This window comes from Symphalangus syndactylus, chromosome 18, assembly GCF_028878055.3.
Source record: "Symphalangus syndactylus isolate Jambi chromosome 18, NHGRI_mSymSyn1-v2.1_pri, whole genome shotgun sequence".
Taxonomy (NCBI): domain Eukaryota; kingdom Metazoa; phylum Chordata; class Mammalia; order Primates; family Hylobatidae; genus Symphalangus; species Symphalangus syndactylus.
The window spans coordinates 91,504,080-91,525,213 of record NC_072440.2 but is presented as its reverse complement, the minus strand read 5'-3'; the positions used below and the strand labels follow the sequence as shown (position 1 = coordinate 91,525,213).

Here is a 21,134-nt window from a genome sequence, read left to right as displayed (position 1 = left end):
TGCACAGTTTCTGCACATCAGGAGTCCAGGCCTAGCTTAGCTGGGTTCTCTGCTTAGCATCTTACCAGACTGCAATCAAGGTGTCAGCTAGGGCTGCAGTCTCATCTGAGGCTTGACTGGGGAAGGATACAAATCACTAAGGTTGTGGACAGGATTCAGTTCTTTGTAGTGCAGGATCAAGGATTTCAGTTTTTTTGTTGGATGTTGATGGAAGGCAGCTTTCAGCTTCTAGTGGCCCCTTGCAATTCCTTGCCATATAGGCCGCCCAACATAGACAACCCACAACATGGCAGTTTGCTTTTAAAGCCATCATGGGAGAGAGACTTCTGCAAGACAGGCTTTACAATCTTGGGTATGTAAATCACATATACATAATCATGTGCTTCCTGTCTGTCACCTTTATCATATTTTGTTGGTTAGATGCAAGTCATCAGTCATATCCACTTATGGAGGGGATTACATGTAGGAATGAACATTAGGAGGTGAGGATCATTGGGCACCACCCACCCTAAAGTCTGTCCACCATACCCCTAAGCTCTTTCCTTTCACTTACAGCAGTATTTTGTATAAACATTTGTGCTGTTCAATTTAAGAAATCTTCAACTATTCCAAGACCATAATAATATTCTTCAATTCTACCTTATAGAAGCTGAATTAGTATTGCTCCTTTGGATGCACATAGCTGCTAACTCTTGCTGCTGATCTGTACTCTCTTCCACTGTCGAACAAGACAAATGTTTCCTTAAGGTCAATGCAGTGGTTAATCTATATGAACAGAAGAAGTCAGTGGCACTTATGAACCAAGTGAGAATTTTACCAGCAGAAGCTGCTGATGTAACTTTCATATAGTTTAATTTAATTAAATGAAAAAAAAATGGATGTCTTCCTTTTGGGATGTGTAAGACTCTATGCTAGAACTTGCAAGGGTACAAAGAAGAAAACAAGCCAGCTCTTGTTCTTGTGGCTATAAAAAAAATTACACTTAAGCTACAAGCCACAACAGAAAAGCTAACAGGAGACAATATGATTGGCCCAAAAGTAGCAGAAGTTATATTCTATCAGAGCAATCAGCAAAGTTTTCATGCAGGAAGTGACATTTGGCTAATGACTTATTTGTTCTTTTGTCTATTTATAAACTATCTTGTACCCAGAAGGACTTAAGAAGGTTGGTATTTAATATGGGCCCTGTAGGATAACTTGAGCCCTAAGAAGGACTGCACTGAACTTGACAATATACAAAGCAAACATAATTTATACCTATTGGGTACAATGTTTACCATTTGGGTAACTGGTACACTAGAAGCCCAGTCCCCCCCATTACATAATATACTCATGTAATAAACATGTACATGTACCCTATGAATCCAAAATTAAATTAAATTTTAAAAAAAGATCTATCCTGGAACAACTTTCTGCTATAAAGTAACATGAAAAAATCACCTTAAAAGAAAAAAAAAGAGAAAAATGCATGACCATTAAATGACTATAATAGTAAATAAATATATGCCATTACAGAAAATTCAAAAAGAAAAAATAGAAAAAAAGCCCAAACTCACCACTTAAATACAACCACTAAATTCATTTTATAATTATCAAGCTTTTCCATGTGTGATTTTTATACAGTTGTATTCACATATTCTCTATGTATTCTGACATCCTTAATATTCTATAATTAACTTTTATGTATTATAATGTCTTTTGCAAATATAATTTTAATGGCTGTACATTCCATACTCTACCTAACCTTGTCTTTAAGGTTGGACATTAGGATGTTTCCAATTTTTTGTTATAATAGATAATAGTTTTGCACATGATTTTTTCTATCTTTGTCTGTTTTCTTAATATAAATTCCAAAGAAAAGAATTAGTAGGTTCAAACGGTATGAATACTTTTTTAATGGAAATTATTTTTTTCTGATAATACATGACAATTATAAAGAAAAGCAGAAACAACGTAGAGTTTTCAGTCCAATACAACCTTTACTCCTAACCACCAGAGAAAACTACTATAAGCCACCTGGTATTTACCTGTTCAAACTTACTTAAAATGGACATCGAAGTACACAGATACACAACACAACTTTTCTTTTAGACTATGTAATAGTAATAGTTAATTTTGATAACTGTTCAGGTTCATTCATCAAATGAACATTAGCAAATACTACCATACTCAATATAAACAGACATCATTAAGTATACTACTGTATACTAATTCATTAAACACTGTATCACACATTGTGGTAGGCACACACTTTTTGATATATTAGTTAGTTCTTCAGTGAATTATCTGTTCACATCCTTTGCATCTTTATTTGAGAACTTGCTGTCCTTTTTATGAATTTCTACAAATTATTTATTGTAAGAAATTAACCTAAGCTAAAAGGATTAGCTAAAGGCCCACATACTACAGACTAGTGACTTCCATCACCAGGGTAATATTTTCAAAACTTGTTACAATGCCACGTAAACAACTATTTCAGTGCCTGAAGACACAAAAATATAGACCGTGGAGTTTGCTGAAATGCAGAGGGCTACTGCAAAGCATCAGATTGAGAATTTACACACCAAAGAGCTTCAATCAACTTCCACTGACACATCTGATACCATCTTAGAACTTAAAAGATTTCAAAGAAATAAGAAAGAAATTTATAGTCCCATTTCAGTTTTGACCCTAATAATTCAAGGAAATGAGAAAATACGTCTTGGTAGTGCTGTTACCCTGAACAAGCTGATATCAGCACATTTACTCAAGGGAGTCTCTGTGTTTATGGACAACGTCATAGGTGGAAAGAACTAGAGCACATTAATACAGAAGACCTTTCCTTCAGAGAATTTGATTCATATTCCTCCTGCTTCCAAGGGATATGAGAAGACAGAGCTGACATCACAGAAAGACCAAGGACAGATTTAACTGTCCACAGCATTTCAATGCGTTCTGTTCCAAGCTTAGGTAGGTGGTTCTCAAACTTAAGCATGTATCAGAATCACCTGCAGTGCTAGTTAAATGCTGGTTGGTGAGCCCCACCCCTTGGGGTGAAGAGGGGGAAGACTTTGCATTTCTAACAAGATCACAGGTGCTGTTGATACTACTTTGAGACATGTTGGCTTATTCAAATTGTGCCCAGTGTCATCTATTATATTTTACTTACAACTACAGTACTCCTGGGCCAAGAAGAGGTAGTGATAAAATGTGTTGGGCAGTAAATATATGGCTTTCTCTGGCTAGCAGCCACTTAACTTCATTTGCCCTACCTGTCATTTTAAACACATCTCACTAATTCCCAAGCTATTAGACATCTGAGAGGATGGGGGAACTTTTCGATATCTGACAATATATCATTGGTACACAAATATTAAAATGGCTCAATATTTAAATCTGAAGTGTTCAGAAATTCTCAGATGAAATGCATTAGATAAAGTACTAAGTATTAACATGCATGAAGAATGTTCTATTATAAACCCCTGTTTTCACTTTCTTGCAGCTTTCCAAAAAATTAGCCCTTTGTGGTGAAATTTTCCATGCTTGGTTTCAGCCCAAAGGTGATTTTTTTTTGCAAAGTTTGAGAAAAACATATTAAGTCGTTTTTGAGTTATGAAAAGATGAAAAAAGCCCACACAATTTTTCCACTTTGAAAGCAATTTCAGGATTTAAAAAAATACACAGATAACTAAAAATGGCTGAAGTTGAAAAGTTGAAACTGTCCATGTGTCAGTTTTTAGCAAGGTATTCTGGGTAATTCAGAAAAGATAATGTGTGTGTGCACACAAATATGCAGATACATAGATACTTAAATAAATGCATAAGTGATTGGAAAAATAGCATTTCATCATCTACAATACAAACTTAGAGTAAGAGACTTACGGTTTTCTGAAATGGAAAATCTTTCAGAAATCAGAGTAGTTAGGTGCTGATTGTCTAAGCCTGTGTTTTTCACGCAGCAGGATTTATTAATGGGTCACATAGACGTAATTGTCAAACTACTATGCACTATGTTTGCAGAATCCTCCAATTTCCTTCATACTCCTTCTGTTCCCAGCTCAATTCTAGGACTCTGATTTACTATCTTTTCAGTTTAATTTCTGCCCTTGGCCCACGCCTCAACAGTCTCTGTATCTCCTATGCTCCAGAACACTCACACATGCTGTCATTTCTCAGTTCTCTCTGAACTCCTCCCAATGCATTCACCTGCTTCCTACTAAAACACTCTGTATTTGAAGAACTCAAATATTAAAAAAGCAAAAATAGAAATCTTAAGTTTAGGCCAAATAGTTTGGTGATCTGTGAAAGCAACTTAGTCTAACCATCTGTAATCACCACCTCTCTAATTAACTCACCTAGAAAACAGATAACGGGAAAGTTAGAAAACAGAATACAGAGTCCCAGCTCTGCTACTTTCTACTAGTTGACATATGGGTTGGACACATGGCTCCTTGGCACTTCAGTCTCATCTTTAAGATGGGAAAAATCAGATTGTTAAAATACCTTGTTACATGTGAACATGTTTTATAAATTTCAAATGAATGTTAGGTATAATCACTGTTAGTAATGACAATAACATCAATTTTAAAAATTGAGCTAGACTTTTTCTAGATGGAAAAGGAGAACCAAATATCTAATATATGTTCCCCCTACACCCCAGGGAAGGGGTAAACCACTTTTGCAAAGACATAAATATTAAGAAAAATTCCATTTTCCAAGTTTTCAAGTATGTAGACTAAAAGGCAAATGGAAAGAAACCTGTTCCAACAAAAGTTCCTATTTGTCTTTCATTTTCGACATCTCTCTATGCTTAGGCTGTTCCCCTCAGCACATGTTAAATTCTCCCCTACTTACAGGAAAAAAAGTTCCCTTGACCAGCTTCTTCCTTAAATTATTATGTGTTCTTCTCCTTCACCGGCCAGTGGAATCACTGTCCATTTATTACCTAACTTCCTGCAACCCCCTTGTCCCATTATTTCACTAAAAAGTCTATCTTCAAGGACATCAAGAACCTTTTACTCCAGAAGCCTAAAGCCTTCAACATTTGTTACATTCAACCCTGTTACCTTGTTTAAATTATCTACTGCTATATAACACAGCATCTCTAGACTTACGGTTTAAAATCACGATGATTTTGCTTTCTCACAATTCTGTGGGTCAGGAGTTCAAATAGTGCTCAGTTGGATGGTTCTTTTGCTCCATGTGGTGTGGGTTGGGGTCACTCATTTGGCTGCATTCAGTGGTGGATGGGCTGGGCTGAGATGGGCTGGAAGACCCTAGAAGGTTTCACTCAGGCCTGGTGCCTCATGATCCTCCTACGTAGCTAGCTTGGGCTTCTCTCAGCCTCGTGGTCTCAGGGCAGTCGGCCTTCTTACACAGCAGCTGGCTTCTGAGAGGGAGGAAATAGAAGATCCCAGTCCTCTTAAGGCCTGGACTTGAAGCTGCCAGAAGTACATTACTTCCACTGTATCTTATTGGTGAAAATAAGTCACATGCTCGGCCTAAATTTAAAGGGGAAGGGAAACAGGTTTCATTTCTTGAGAGGAATGACCAAAAAATCTGTGGCCATCTGTAATCCTCCATATATCTACCCGTTTCTTGACATTCTTGCTCTGTTCTTAGCTGCTGTGGTGTACTCTAGCCCAGATGAATGGTTTTTAAACTTTTTTTTTTTTTTTTTTTACCTTAACTCACAGTAAGATATACATTCGACATTATAATCTACTATGTTATCAACACACACACAAAGTGAAACAAACGTTTCATAATACATGCCTTTACTGTAACATATTTTTATTCTATTCTATTTTACTCGATTTTATTATACATTGTTTAAAAACACTGTTTCACTGGTCACAAACATATGCTTCCATTCTCTAGGGATGATTGTACTTCACAGCCTCATTGATGGCTGACTTGGTCATATGATTTGCTCTGTCCAATAAAATTTGAGGAGTGAAAATTTTCACTTCCAGGCAGAGGTTTTAAAATGTAGGTGTGGTTCACTATTCACTTTATATCCTCTGCCATGGGACTTGAATATTCCAGACAGAGCTACTCCATCAATCTGGATTCTGGAGAAAGCTTGCATAGAGAGATCTTCATAGGGGCAGTCTACCCTCAAAGGATTTGTATCATGAGCAAGAAACAAACCTTTGTTGTTAAAAGCCACTGACATTGTGTTACTGACATTGTAGCACAGTCTACTCTGTCTTGACTGATCCACTGGTTGCAACCCACTGAAGTGATTTTGGGATCCACTAATGGATTGCAGCCAATAGTTTGGAAAATTATTATATCTTCTGCCTCTTTCTGTGACTTCCACCTCTTCCCCCTCCTGATGGCAGCAGGGGGCTGTCCACAGAGGGGAGGCATGGACAGTGGCAGCAGGAGTGGCTACAGGAGCAGCAATGGCGGTGGTGGGTCCCTTGTGCCCCATGTCCCCGAGGCAGCTGACTGTGACGCCTGCTTCGGGGACCGGCCAGCGGTGCAGGGTTCCTGCACCTCAGCAGGGGGCTCTGCGCAGGGCCGCCCAGGGCTCTGTCCCCAGGGTCTGCCCTGCATCAGGGTGACCACCAGGCCTGACACTCCTGACGGCCAGGCCAGGGCCTGCAATCCATTCCTAGAGGTGCGCACTGGGCAGGGCCACAATCTGGGCAAGGGGGAGCTCCCAGCTGCCCCTGAATGCCAGGGCCACTGGGGGAGCTCATGGAGATGTCGCCCCTACCCTGACACTGGCCTAGGCCCAGCAAGTACCTAGAGCCCCTGCCCCAGGCTGTGAGGGGGTGCAGCTGGGCTTCATGCTCCATGGAGCCACTAGAGCCAGAAGCAGGCAGCAGCACAAGTCAAGGCTGTGGACCCAGGCCTCTCTGTGCCCCCTGGGAAGGCCCCCCTCTCTTGCCCTTGAAGGCTTGGAGAGGCCTGCTCCCACTCCCTGACTTCTCCCTGCTCCTGGTGCCTGCTCTGATCTTGGAGTAGGGTTGGGGCCAAGCCTGGGCACTGTCACAGCCCGGCTGGATGTGCGCACACTTGAGGAGCACTGACATGCCACCTCAGCCCCCTCTGGACTTTGGGTGCGACAAGCATGAGGGGAAATTGAGGGGCTGTGTTGAGGGCGGCTCGGCACTGGCCTGCAGGTGCCCCTTGGCACAAGCAACCTCGGTGCCTTAGATGCTGGCAGGAGGCAGATGGGCCACTGGGCAGAAGGGGTAGGGTCTCTGGTGAGGCCCCACCTGCAGGCCAGGGAGGGTTTGAAGGCTAGGGGCCAGGCTGCCAGTCCCAGCGACCAGAGTAGGGGACTTGTGGTGCCCTTTCTGGGCCTACCCCTGGCTGCCCATGGATCAATCAGTGGGCACTTCCTCCTCTCTGAGGCCTGTAAAAGCCCTGGGCTCAGCCAGAGCAGAGCAGAGGACACAGACAATGGGACGACCTGCTGCAGAAAGGAGCTACTATCTCTGCCAAGAGATCCAGACAAAGGGATGACCCGCCTGCACAGAGGAGCCACCTACTGTAGGGCCTCCTCTCTGCTGAGAGCTGCAGGATGGGATGACCAGCTGCAGAGAGGAGCTACCCTCTCTGCTGATAGCTAAACACTTGTCGGGACGACCAGCTGCAGAGAGGAGCTACCCTCTCTGCTAGGAGCTGAACACCCATTGGGACACCCTGGCTACATAGAGGAGCTGTCCACTGCGGGTCTTCTCTGAGCTGTTTTATTGCTCAGTAAAGCTCCTCTCTGTCTTGCTTACCCTCTGCATGTCTGCAAACCTCATTCTTCCTGGTCACAGGACAAGAACTCAGGACCTGATGAGTGGCGAGGCTAAAAGAGCTGCTGTAACACAAACAGAGCTGAAACATGCCCCCTGCTCGCCATGTTGCAAGTGAAGAGAAGGAGAGAAAATCTGCAGCACGTCAGGGAGCCCAGACCTGGGAGCTCCCTGAGCCAGAGCTGTGACTCCCTCTTTGGGGCTTTGTGGTTCCTGGTGTCTCTAAGCTTCTGGGTGCCACCGCATTCCCTGGTGCCAGCCGGGGAAGCTGCTTACGATGTGCCTGGTCCAGCTGCAGCCTCACAGAGAGCTGGCACCCATGCTGGCACCTGGAGCTGCCTGCCCCATGGCAGCAGCCAGCATGTCTGACTGTGCAGTGGCTGGACCCCATACTCGCTCACACACACCCCTCATCACTCCACGCCTGACTCTAGTCTCCCTTGGAGGCATAGGATCCAGGCCGGCAGCATGAGCTGAGCATAGCCTGTCAGGCAGAGTGGGTGGAATGAGCCCAGTGGGCCCGAGCAAAACTCAGGCAAAGGTTCCACCAACCACAGGTTTTTTGGCAGAACAGCAACACCCCAAAGATCCTGTAACACTCCTTTATGGCAAATGAAATCATTCCGCTGATATACATCTATGACCTCTCTCTTTTCTCAACAATCTCCCTGGGCAATTTTATCCCTTACACTGTCTTTATTATTTCTTACTTGGACTAGTAAACTTTCCTGTCACCTGGATGTTCACTTTTTGTACTGCAATTTTTCTATCTCCATCTCATTTTCCTTTTCTCTGAGAGATTAATTTACCTGATGCATGACTGCTATCATCAGAGATCCTTCAATGGCTTTCTACTGTCCAGAAAATGAGCCCATGCTCCCTAGCCCAGTTTTTTGTCCATCTCTATCAACCTTGAATCTCATGCCCGATTGACCCCTCCATGCACACTCTGCCGCAACCCAGTCACACCACCCACTGCCCTCTCCCTGTGCCCAGTGATGAAAACCATTTCTCTTCATGCTGTCTCCCTTGCCTAGAATGCACAGTACCCCCTAGCCACCATCTAAAATCCTCTGCTTCCAGATACAACTCGTCCTTCAGTGGCCCTGAAGCTCTTCCAGGAAGCTTTTTCTGAGCTTCCCAGGTAGAAGACATCCCTCTCCACAAAACTTTCTGAGCCTTACAGTACTGCCTCATTTTGCCTTCCATGTCTTGTCACTTGTCACTTGAATCTAGGGATAGGATTCTGACAAAATTTACTATGACAATTGAGTTATTTCCTATTTTTCTCCCTCCCTCCAGATTATCTCAACTGTTAAACACAGCTGAGTGACATAATATGAATGCTTCTTACAAGCATGTCTTACTTTGACAGCAGACATGAAGGCTCAGTAGAATAGTGTAAGTAAACCACAGTCTCAATAATCTCATTGTTGGAGAACATTGAAGCTATTTTTTCCTTAGTGTGGATGAGGTATATTCCTGAATCAAAACATACATGATCTAACATGTTATTCTAATTCTTTTAGTAAAGTTTTGTAAGCTTCTCAGCTGTGGTTGTATGTTGAGTCTCTAAAATTTTGAGTACTTAAAATGCCCCAAAACATCCTTTTTGAGGATCTCAAAAGAAGAGAAAAGAAGGCTGAGTGATAACAATGCCCGCACATTTACTGCTGTCGATTTTACTCCTTTATCTATTTAGGACCTGTACATTCCTACTGAAAAAAATTCTAATGTAGTTATTGGTTTTCTCTGCCCATAGCAAATTAGTAGCAATAAATTACAAGTAAGGAAGAGAAGAGATACTTAACACTGAGAGAGGAGATAGAAAAACTAAAATAGACATACATGAAACATTTTTTTTAAAAAAATGAAAAAGCATTATCACCTAAGAAATTTCAGGACACAGGCACATTCCTTTTGATTACATTTTATTCTAGCATAACACTATCAAAATAATAGTGTTATTACCACTGCCCTTAAATCACTAAGAAAAAATTCCTCTATAGTCAATATGCATTGCTGAAGGCAGATAAGTAAGTAATATATTTTAGACAAATTTTTATTCAGTTGGATAAAACAGTCTGGTACTTAAGAGAGTGAGTTTAAGTAATCCAGAAATTTCACTCAGAGAGAAGACATTTTTGCCAACCAGACAGACAAAGGAAACTCTACGTTATTGTACACAAGAAGGCCAAATAATATAAAAAATTAAGTTTGTGAAGGATCTGATATCCCTCGAAGAGAAGAACATGTTATCATTAAAGGTTATATAAATTCTTAGAGGAAAATTAAAGTTATATTAATTGAAGTTCACCCCAAGACTCAGTGAAGAATCAAGGGCTTTCAACTCAACTCCCAAACTTGAACTTTATGAAAAAGATTTACTGGCAAAATCAGGTGACACATTTTTAACAGTGGAGATAAAATTACTACATTTTTGCTTCTGTATTATTCTCCCCCCACCCCAACACACAATCCTGAAATTGCTAGAGCAATCACGGGGTTTCCTACTCTTGGAGCACCAACACAATGAGTCACACGAACCTAGCAGTTGTGTACACTGCAGGGCATACTGTAATAGCTATAGGCTCTGCTATCATCCACAGGTTGAAGGAGCCATCAATACCTTCTTGGATTCTTTTTATACTCACAGCTAATACCAGTATGCCCCACCCCAGAGTCAGGCAGAGCCAAGGCTGAATCCTGGCAAGGGACCTTTCTCTCACTTCCCATTGATAAAATGAAAGATGGGGCCAGATTGTCTCTAAAGCCTATCTCAGTTCTAAGATTCCATCAATCTAAAAACAATTATGCTGTTTATGAGCATAATTATGCTTATAATTATGTTTATTATTGTAAGTCATGACAGCTACTATTTAACAGTCTTCCAATTACCTATTTGCTAAAATTTCTCTTTAAATTTCCTATACTGAGCATTACTTTCAATTATGTTTATTATTGTAAGTCATGATAGCTACTATTTAACAGTCTTCCAATTACCTATTTGCTAAAATTTCTCTTTAAATTTCCTATACTGAGCATTACTTTCAAAATATATGAAGAATATCTCTAATTCTATGTATGGAATTTGTTTAAACAAATAACTTTAAATACCAGATTTTTTTTAAAGGGGCACCTTTTTTTTAGTATATTAAAATACAGGTCAGACAATATATCTGACATATACAATAAGTCTCTTAAAATGATTTAAGACCAAGTTGCCTATAATTAGTTATGAAAATATTGCAAAAAGCTGAACCAAAATAAAACTAAATAAACCAGCTAGCTACTAAACTACACATATGTCCTCAAAATCTTACAAGAGTCAAATATTCCAGTAAAAAATAACAGAAGAGATGGAAACACAAGTTTCTTATTATCACACTTCATATGTTATAAAACATAATAGCTAACTTATTTTTGGCAAAATGATTAAGGATTGTAACATTCTGGCTTACACAAACGTATTTGTCAAATGCATCTTAAATGGAGCATGTCATGCTAACTTCAGGCATGCAGGCGCTGCGGTGTCTTAGAGTAGCCCAGAGACACTGAACTTTCAACACTTTGGCAGGGATCACACCACCAATATTCACTGACCCAGGTGTTTAATGCGGGCTGGGGATGGGGTAGGGAATTTCAACAATGTAGTTAATTGAAACCAGATAAAGCTTCTGAATAATAATTTAAAAATCATACAGATGTTCACTGCCCCTCCTACCCTCCAAAAGAGGTGACCTTTGGGACAATTTATTGCACACATTATTTTCTAGCCTACACCCTTTTTAAGAAGATAAAACACAGCTTCACATGTCTTTCTGAAGACTCTATAATCAGTTTGAGTTGTGTCTCCACAAATAAAGTAGGTTAAGCTCACGTTTCATCTTTGTTTCCCCTTTTCACCACTATTCCTGCAAAAGCAAGGACACTTGAAGGCAGGACAATAATTAGAAAGTTATGATGCTGAAAAAGCTATAAGAAAGCACATTAACCTTGAGATGCATTCTACTTCTTTCCCAACAGACATTGTGAATATGAGTCCAAAAAGAGAGAAAGGTTCAAGACAACGTGTTGAACAATCATTTTCAAACACACAAAAGAGAAACCACACATCACATGCAGAACAGATCTGGAGCAAACACAAAAATCAAAGCAGATCTGTGATTAAGTTAATAATAGCCTGTGATGGGCTCCCAAATGAATATTTTCTTTCCTATGTTTATAGAACAGTAACGCTATTATTTCAAATATGCAAGTATCCTTTTTAATGTTTTTAAAGTGTTTAAGACACCTGGAACAACTAACAACAAATAATTACATTTCATGTCAGTTTGCTACATTTTATTTGACACGTCCAAGTCATTGCCTATACCAGTAAATAAATGCAACAATTTATGTACATCCTATGTCCATGTTCTTGACTGCACAACACACAAGTGAAATCCTAATTTTAGAATGGTGGGGTACGCAGCTCTGACACAGCTCCCGATGACCTTCACCTCCTAGTATTCATGCCCTTGTGTAATTACCTCCCCTTGAGTGTGGGCTAGACCTAGTGACTTGATTCTAACAAGAATACAGGAAATGTGATGGGATGTCACTTTGTAACTGGGTTACAGCCTGTGACTTTCATCTGCTAGCAGGCTGTCTCCTTGGCTCTTCTTTCAGGCGTGCTCCGATGAAGTAAGCTAGACAGGCCGACATGTTAAAGAAGGTGGCCTCCACCCAACTGCCACTGCTGAATGAAGGCCCTCTGTCCAACAACTCTCAAGGAATGGGATCCTGTCAAAAACCACAAGAGTGAGCCTGGATGCAGATCCATCTCAACTAAAGCCTTCAGATAAGACTGCAGCCCTGGAAGACATGTTGGTTAAAATCTGGGGAGAGACCCTGAAGCAGAGAATCCAGCTAAGCTGTGGCCAGACTTCTGACCAGAAACTACGAGTGAAGAAATGTGTATTGTTTTACACTGCTAAGTTTTCGGGCAATTTGATACACAGCAATAGGTACCTAATACAATAGTTAACCTAATGACTGAGACAATGACTCTAGAGTTATTTCCCTAATAATAATAATAGCTAATACTTATTTGGAAAGTTAAAAGTTCCAGATATCATTCTTGATGCTTTATATAATTCCTCACAAAAATCCTTTGAAGAGCATATTATTATCACCATTTTACAAATGAGGAAACTGAGGTTGAGACTCAAAACTGAAGTAGAGACTCAATAACTTGTCTAAGATCAGACAGACTAAAAAAATGACAATAAATATTGGAACCTAGGTGTCCTGGTTCTAGTGCCAGAACTCACAACAGCTGTGCAAGTAGAACCACTAAGAGGCAGAGGTGGACACCATAAAGATGGCAACCACATGACATAGTACTAGAGGAGACTTCAAAGGCACAAAAGAGATTAGAAGCTGTGCAAAATGCTAAAAGCAAAAATAAAGCCTGCATTCTGATTAAGACACCTTATTTAGGGAAAAAACACCCAACACAGTAGACAATAATACAGAGAACAGAGTACAATCTTGAATTTATTGAATTCACACTTAGAAACGAAAAACACATTTTCTTATACCCAATAATAATTTAAAACCTCCATTTAGTATTAAAAACCACAGCAAGGGTGGCTACAGTTGTACATTTCCTAAGGGCAATTATGAATAAGAAGTAAGCAGGTGAAGCTGGCAAGAAAAGGAGCGAGTGCTTAGTGAGCTCTGAGACCCCACTGAAGATATTTTATCCCATGGAGTGAGAAACAGTTAAAAACCTAGCACAAAGTGGCCACGAAGCGATCACATCCTATCTTGGCTTCAGATTACTAGGTTTACCAGCACTCCATGCTCCCACACCCCCTGAACTTAAACAAGACAGCAGGTATCACATCTATTGGTTAGACTGTCTCCTCAAGCAGACTCCAGGCTCTCCTACTTCAAAGACTGTCTTACTCACTGGGATGTCCTTAAAACATAGCCCAGGATCTGACACATGGAAAGAGCTTAATATATGTTTGTTGAATAAAGAAATGAATTATCTTGTGAATTGCATCCATTCAGTGAGTTATTTTAATGGTATATGTTAGTGAAAGTACAATTTTTTTGTTTTGTTTTATATCTCTTATAGTTCACTTGCTTTCCTGGGTACTTTAAATAGGTCTTTGCGTCTCTAGCGCCTCACTTAATATCTGGCACATAGTGGTATCCAACAAATATTTGTGAGTATTTGTGAATATGTGTCTCAAAAAGGCCGCCAAGACACAGAATAGGTAAGAATCTGAACTTATGACTTAATAAAGATGTAGTGTTCCATAAAGACAGCTGTTTGCCTATCAGTGATGATGATGATGATGATACATTTCTTCCTTCTGAAAAAGGCAAGAATATTTACAAAATACCTTCCCACAAAAGACAGATTCTTGTCTAGGTCTTACCTAGACAAATATTTCTTTATAAAAAACAGCAAGTAATGTGTAACATAAGAACTCCGATAACCCTAGATTCAAAGGCATTCTTTCAGAAACTTCCTATCTCCCTCAGCATTATTCTCTGAAACATTATGAACATACATTCACATAAGCCCATCGTAATATGGAGATAAGGATAAAGGCAGAAAGCAAATATCCCTCTCTCTGTTCTATTTATCAACTGAACAAGAGACAAAAGAACATAGGAAGGGTGAGGAGGATCTGTGCAGGCACACAGTCCAGCACCCACAGTTACCTCTGGAGACCTACTTACCGGGAGCTCAGGGACTCGCTTCAGCATCTGAAGTGTGAAATAGCTGCCTATCGAATGGCCAATGAGCACAAGTTTCAAGTCCTTTGGCACATGAGTTCTCAGGAAAGCTAGTTTGTGCTCTATTTGTCCATTTAGTCCATAAATGTCCTTAATTTCTTGAGCGTTTGAATCTAAAAGCAAAAATATGCGCATGTTTTCATTAAGTAAGTAAAAGTAATCACTGAAAAAAGATCAAGAAAAAGATAACAATCATGATAAAAAGCAGTTAACATTTATCAAAAGCCTACAGTGTGCCAGTGATAATATTAGGCATTCATTATATTAACCAATTTTCACAACAATTTTGGGAAGGAAACATTATAACCTTCACCTGATAGGTGAAAATCCCAATGCTCATAGATATTAGGTGACAGATTAATAGTCACAAACTTATTAAGTGGGAGAGGTGAGATTCAAATTCAGGTCTCCAAATCCTCAAAGTCCATGAACTTTCAATAATTCTGTGTATTACTGTTAGCTTAGGCCAGTGGTTCTCAAACTTGAGCATACATCAGAATCCCCTTGAAGGCTTGTTAAAACATATTGCTGGGCTCCACACCCCAGGGTTTCTGTTTCAGTAGGTCTAGGCTGGGGCCTGAGAAGTTGCATTTCCAAGTCTCCAGGAGATGTTGATGCACTGGGTCCCAGTTCCACACATTGAGAACCAGCTGCTTAGGCTAATTTATATTACTAATAGACAACTAAGAAAATCCATGATATGACTTAATTATTTTAGATAATCTTTATTTATTTAAAGAATCCAGACTGAAAAACTTAGGTAGAAATGTTAAAAACTGTCCCTTTTAAATAACCAGCAGTCCTGACCTGAAATATCCTCCCTCTGTGTCACAAATGAACTGCTTTTCTAGGTTCTTCAAGACCTAATTAAAACTTTACCTAGCTAATCCTCAAGAAAAATTAATGAGCTCTCTTCTGTGCTTAATCAGTACCTCTTTTATTATAGCACTTTATCAAGCTTGTGCATTGTCTGTTTGTATGTTTATTTCCTCCTAGGCTGTGAGTTCCTTGAAGACAACGTCCATCTTTTCATCTGTGTCCTGTGACTAGTACACAGCAAATGTTATGGCTGAATGAAAACTGGAACTGACTAGATGATCTCTGAGGATACTGGCCACTCTAATAGTCTATGAGTGTAGAAAACTTGAATAGGTTTTCCCTATGAACATATACATAATCCAATGACAGGGTGTAATAGTTCAAAATATCACAAGACAGTCAACTGTTTCCTAAAATTTGAGTGACTGAACACTGAATTTCTTGCTCTCACGACTTGCAAGGCATTGATGGGAATTATAATCGGTATGGCTCATTCAAGAGGCACCCCAAACTCAGAAAAACTACTCTTCTGTTTTGTTTGTATATGGTTTTTTGTGTGTGTGTGTGCTCATCTCCCCTTTTAGTCTAAGTCCTGTTTATCCTACAAACTTGAAACAAGCGTTATCTCCTCTGAGAGACCTTTTTATGATTCATTATGTGAGGAGTAAAGTGGCTCTCTTTTCAGTTTCCACAACATCCCTGTTTATTTATCTCACTAAACTACTCCTAATTCACTCCTAGTTTACAATTCAGGTCTTGCTTATCACTGCTCCCCAAAGTCCAGCATACAGTTATTGAAAAGCTTTTTCTTGACTCAATGAGGCTTACTTCCCTATTTCCATAGTACTATTAATCTCCCATGTTAAACATGTTATGCTCTCACTCTTTTTCCCAGGTCAGCTTACAATTCATTCTCCACTTAACAAGGAAGTTCAGCATGCAACAGAACTGGGAAGAGAGAGAATCTGGAATCTGACATTGGTAGGACTTCTAAAGGCTCCAAATCCACCTTTTTATGCACGAAATATTATATTTAGGTTTGAATAGTTTATACCCTGCTTCTCTAATCACTCTACCCAAAAGTGATCATATCATTCTTTGATATGAAAAAACCACAATAATGTTAATATTTGCATCCCAAGTTCTTTTTCAAAATATGCAGCATTTGGAAATATCCAAGTTTTCCTTCTGTTGGGACAGTAGGTGCAGTACAAAGATAAACAGGCTCTGGAGATGAGATAAATCTGGGTTTAAATCTCAGCTCAGCATCTCCCTAACTGTGTGACTTGAGCAAATCCTTTAACCTAGGCTTCAGTTTCCTCATGCACAAAATAGAGATAATAATGCTAGCCCCCAATGGCTGTTGTTTAAGTGTCTGGCATAAGCAGATAAATAAAAGCTATGATTGCCATCATTTCAATTCCTGTTATTTAAGTCCTCCTCCAATATATACCAAGAACATTTACATGGTTAGAGCAAAGAGAAAGAAAATGGGCTAAATATTCTAAAATTTCACTGACATCATAAATAAGGTCCTAAAACATTGTATTTCAGATAAACTTTAAAGGACATTATAAATCAGAATATTTCAGAGGTAGATCTGGCTTTACCTCTGGGAACTACTCAGTAGATTTTCAAGAAGAACACAGTACTTGTTAGTGTTTGCCGAAGTGGTAAGATTAATGGGGAAAGTACTTTCTAAAAATGAACAATGAATGAAAATTTAAATGTGCTATCTTTTAAAATTTATTTTTATTTATTTATTTTTGAGATGGAGTCCCACTCTGTCGCCCAGGCTGGAATGCAGTGGCACAATCTCAGCTCACTGCAACCTCCGCCTCCCGGGTTCAAGCAATTCTCATGACTCCCAAGTAGCTGGGATTACAGGCGTGCACCACCAGGCCTGGTGAATTTTTGTAGAGATGAGGTTTCACCATGTTAGCCAGGCTGGTCTCAAACTTCTGACCTCAGGCGATCCACCCACCTCAGCCTCCCAAAGTGCTGGGATTACAGGCGTAAGCCACCACTCTCAGCCTATCTTTTTTCATTTTACTAGTAAATAAAATTCTAGATATTATTTTACTAGCAGAAAACGAAAGGTTAAAAGACTATATACTTTTATATGAAAATATTATATATTTTCATTCCTATTATTTTAATAGTCATATATTCTGAGAAAATGCTAGTAATTATTAACTTACTCTCCAAAAAATGCAGAAAAATTTACATTCAATTGTATCAAAACCAGAAGAATGCTAATATGGAAATCATTTATACCATTCTTTCTATAAGGAAAATGTACTCCAAGTTATAATCAACGAAGCACATTTGGAACATAATCTGTTTCTAAATTGGTGGATGACAATCCAATCCACCATATTGTTACCAATAAATTGTGGGGGAAAGAAAGAGAGATCAGACTGTTATTTTATCTATGTAGAAAGAGGAAGACATAAGAAACTCCATTTGTTCTGTACTAAGAAAAATTCTTCTGCCTTGAGATGCTGTTAATCTGTAACCCCAGCCCCAATATCATATTAACAATTTTCTCTTAGAACCTGAGCCTATTTCTTAGACCCATCTCTATTAGATATCACTTCACAGCTCACCTAACGGTTCTAGAGTTTATTTCAAAAGGTACCCACAACTTGTTCTGAAATAGTTAGTAGAGAAATTAAATAATATCAGTACTTCACATTAACTTTTTGTCTAATCGTTCAAATTTGCTGCTCCAGTTATTAAAGTTATTAAGCAGTCATTAAAATTGCTTTCAATTTTAAATTCCCTTACAGCCTCAGAACACAGATAAATCTGATGATTATTATTTTCTTCATTTTACATGAACTGAATTGACTACTCTGACAGAAAACAGTGACTAATTGGCCTTTGGTATTATTGAAAGTACAGACACAAATAAAATATACTACCTTTGCCTTTCAGGAGATCATAATCTACTAACAGGAAACAGACGTAGATAAAAACACAATTATTAAATGCCAAAGTTAAGTATCTCAAGCATTTGCGTGAGAAAAGAACACAGTTTATTGGATCACAATAGAAGGGTAATGGCCCTTTGATTCATAAAAAGTACTGTACCTTTTCCCACTCTACCCAAGATAAATAACTAGAAGATATTCTTTATTACCTGTATATTACTATAAATGTATACATTTAACTATGTATCTGAATCCAAGCAAAACAGTTTAAATTTAACTATATATTTAACTGCCATTCATATATATATGGCTATATACTGAATATAAACATATAAGTTCAACTATTTATTTTCATACAAACAGTATTTATAGGTCATCTCTGACCAAAGAACAGACAAGACTGGAGATTAGCACTACACATGCCTTTGGTAGGACTGAGTCTGCAGACAGTAACTACATCTCACACCAGAATTTGCTCAGCTACTGAACTCTTCCATCCTGCCCCTAGTCATTACTCCAAAGCTGTATCTTAATAACTTTAATTAAACAACTTACATGTAAAAATTGAAAGGCTAAGAATAATATTTCATATTTTAAAGAATTCTTTGATCAAGATGAAAATATAGTTTCCTTGTGAAGCATGTTCTCACCCATAAGTGGGAGTTGAACATTGAGAACACATGGACACAGAGAGGGGAACAACACATACTAGGGCCGTTGGGGGGTAGGGGGTGAGGGGAGGGAACTTAGAGGACAGGTCAATAGGTGCAGCAAACCACCATGGCATACGTATACCTATGTAACAAACCTGTACATTCTGCACATGTATTCCTTTTTTTTTTAAGAAGAAATAAAATTTAAAATGTTTCCTCCTTAATTTCTTTCAAATACACAAAAAAATCTTATGTTGTTCACCATGCTATACATATATATAAATATATATAACTACAAATATAAAAAGAGACATGAAATATTTACTCTAAATTCATGATAGAACTAGAGATGGGATACAAAAAACAAAACTTTTTCTGTATTGTTTTATTTCACTTATTTTGTTAACAAAAATATTTATGTAAATATGGCAATGTTAACTGTCAATTGTGAGTAATAGAATCTTTGATTGTTATATAACTATTTTTCTACGTTTTTAAAAATTTCTCAAAATAAATTAAAAAAAAAAAAGAATGCATTGACATGCTGTTGTTCCTAGATATCTTACACCTATTTTGTAGGGAAAATCACCATTCATTTCTTTCTCACATGGAATACAGAAGCCCCCAAAGATGTTCTGGGTTCGTACTGAATACCAGCGAATTGGCTCAATGAGAACTGTGGTCCCTAATTCTGTATGCTTATCTAGTTCATCGATCCATAAGGCCTTCCTTTCACAACTGTCCTGAGGTTACTAGGCTGAAATGAGAGTACACTCTCATCAATTCCCAGCTCCCTCCCTAAGTATTCTGTAAGCTCCCTGTATCTAAACACGGGTACAACTCTGTTAGCTCTTAAAGTATGCATCACAGTGAGGGGGATGGGAGATAATTATTCTATTTAACACTGCTATCTTATTTAGAAAACAAATTTCAAAATTTGTAAACCCCAAGCATATGTTTTATAAAATAATTTTTAATTATTATTCTCCAAACAGATGGTGAAAACCACAGTCATCAAATTATGCTTTCCACTTCACTAAAACCAATTATCTGCTAAGGACTTCAACAGTCCTTAGCAGGAAACAGGAGAGAGATTCAGCAAGGAGAACATAATGTTATAGACTTAGCAAACAATAAAAGAAAAAGGCATAAAAAGTGTGTTACTTTTTATTGTAAAGTGTTATTTTGGAAACAGCCATGTTTCCATGGCTGTTACTTGGAAAAAGCCATGAGTTCTGTGGCTATGTGTGGTTATACAGAAAGGTGAAGCATAAGGTTAAAAAGGAAAGTTGGGTATAGATGAAGTAGGAAACTGAACTTCACACCAAGGAGTCTGGACTCGGTTCTGTGATCAGTGAGAAGATACCTATAGATTGCCAAGACAGGAGCGCACAATCTGGTCTGTGTTATGGACGTTAACTGCAATGCTCACTCTCTCTACTTCTGTCTGCCCTGGGACTCTTAACAATTTGCTTGATTCCTAACTTCTTCTCTTGCTCTGCACTTTGGTTTTTTGCTCTTCAGACCCACAGATTTACGTGCTTTCAATTCTAGGGACTGTGAGCCCTGAGAGTTGATTGATTGGTTGTTCCTGCCTTGGGCTCATCTAGTCATTCCATCTTACCTCCTTGTTGCCCTACCACTCCCAGTCCTGGCAAGAGAGAAAGCTCTACTGGATTTTCTCTCTTTCTTCCTATTTGGGGGACTGCAGTGAGAGTAGTTTATTGTTTCTTTGGATAAGCATGACTCAAATTCATCATTAGTTGCAAGATTGTGTAACTTTTTTAGGTAATGTTTTTATCTGCTAAAACGAAACCAGCATGATTTCTAGCTTTCATTTCATACTTTCTAAACAATGACTTGAAATAGTTGATAATGAATTTCCCATCATGTATGCTGACTCTATAGCAAATCAAATCCAGAAAACAGTTTATACTCCCAACTCCTCAAATTTTCTTTTCACACTTTTTTTTTTCCCCTCGAATCATCCCCTTCTGACATTGGTGAACATCTGTTCTTCCAATTATATTCAACTTATGATTGTGATAATGTGGTCTACTAGAATATTATTTCCAACTGTTCATAATTTTAACATGCGCTAATATGAAGCAAAACATACTTTCAACATTTGATGTGTGGTTATAGCTTATGCCCTTTTTCTCAATGATTACATATTTTTCACG

At 38.8% G+C, this 21,134-nt stretch overlaps 1 protein-coding gene across 6 annotated transcripts in view; it reads right to left on the bottom strand.

Annotated features, from left to right (window-relative positions):
- LDAH (lipid droplet associated hydrolase) overlaps positions 1-21,134 on the bottom strand; it is a 132,240-nt gene that overhangs the window by 76,996 nt on the left and 34,110 nt on the right. For all 6 annotated transcript variants that reach the window (XM_055251519.2, XM_063622768.1, XM_055251521.2 and 3 more), the window contains one exon: positions 14,487-14,656. In XM_055251519.2, coding sequence (XP_055107494.1) covers positions 14,487-14,656 — 170 coding nt within the window. The remainder of the gene's footprint in view (positions 1-14,486; positions 14,657-21,134) is intronic.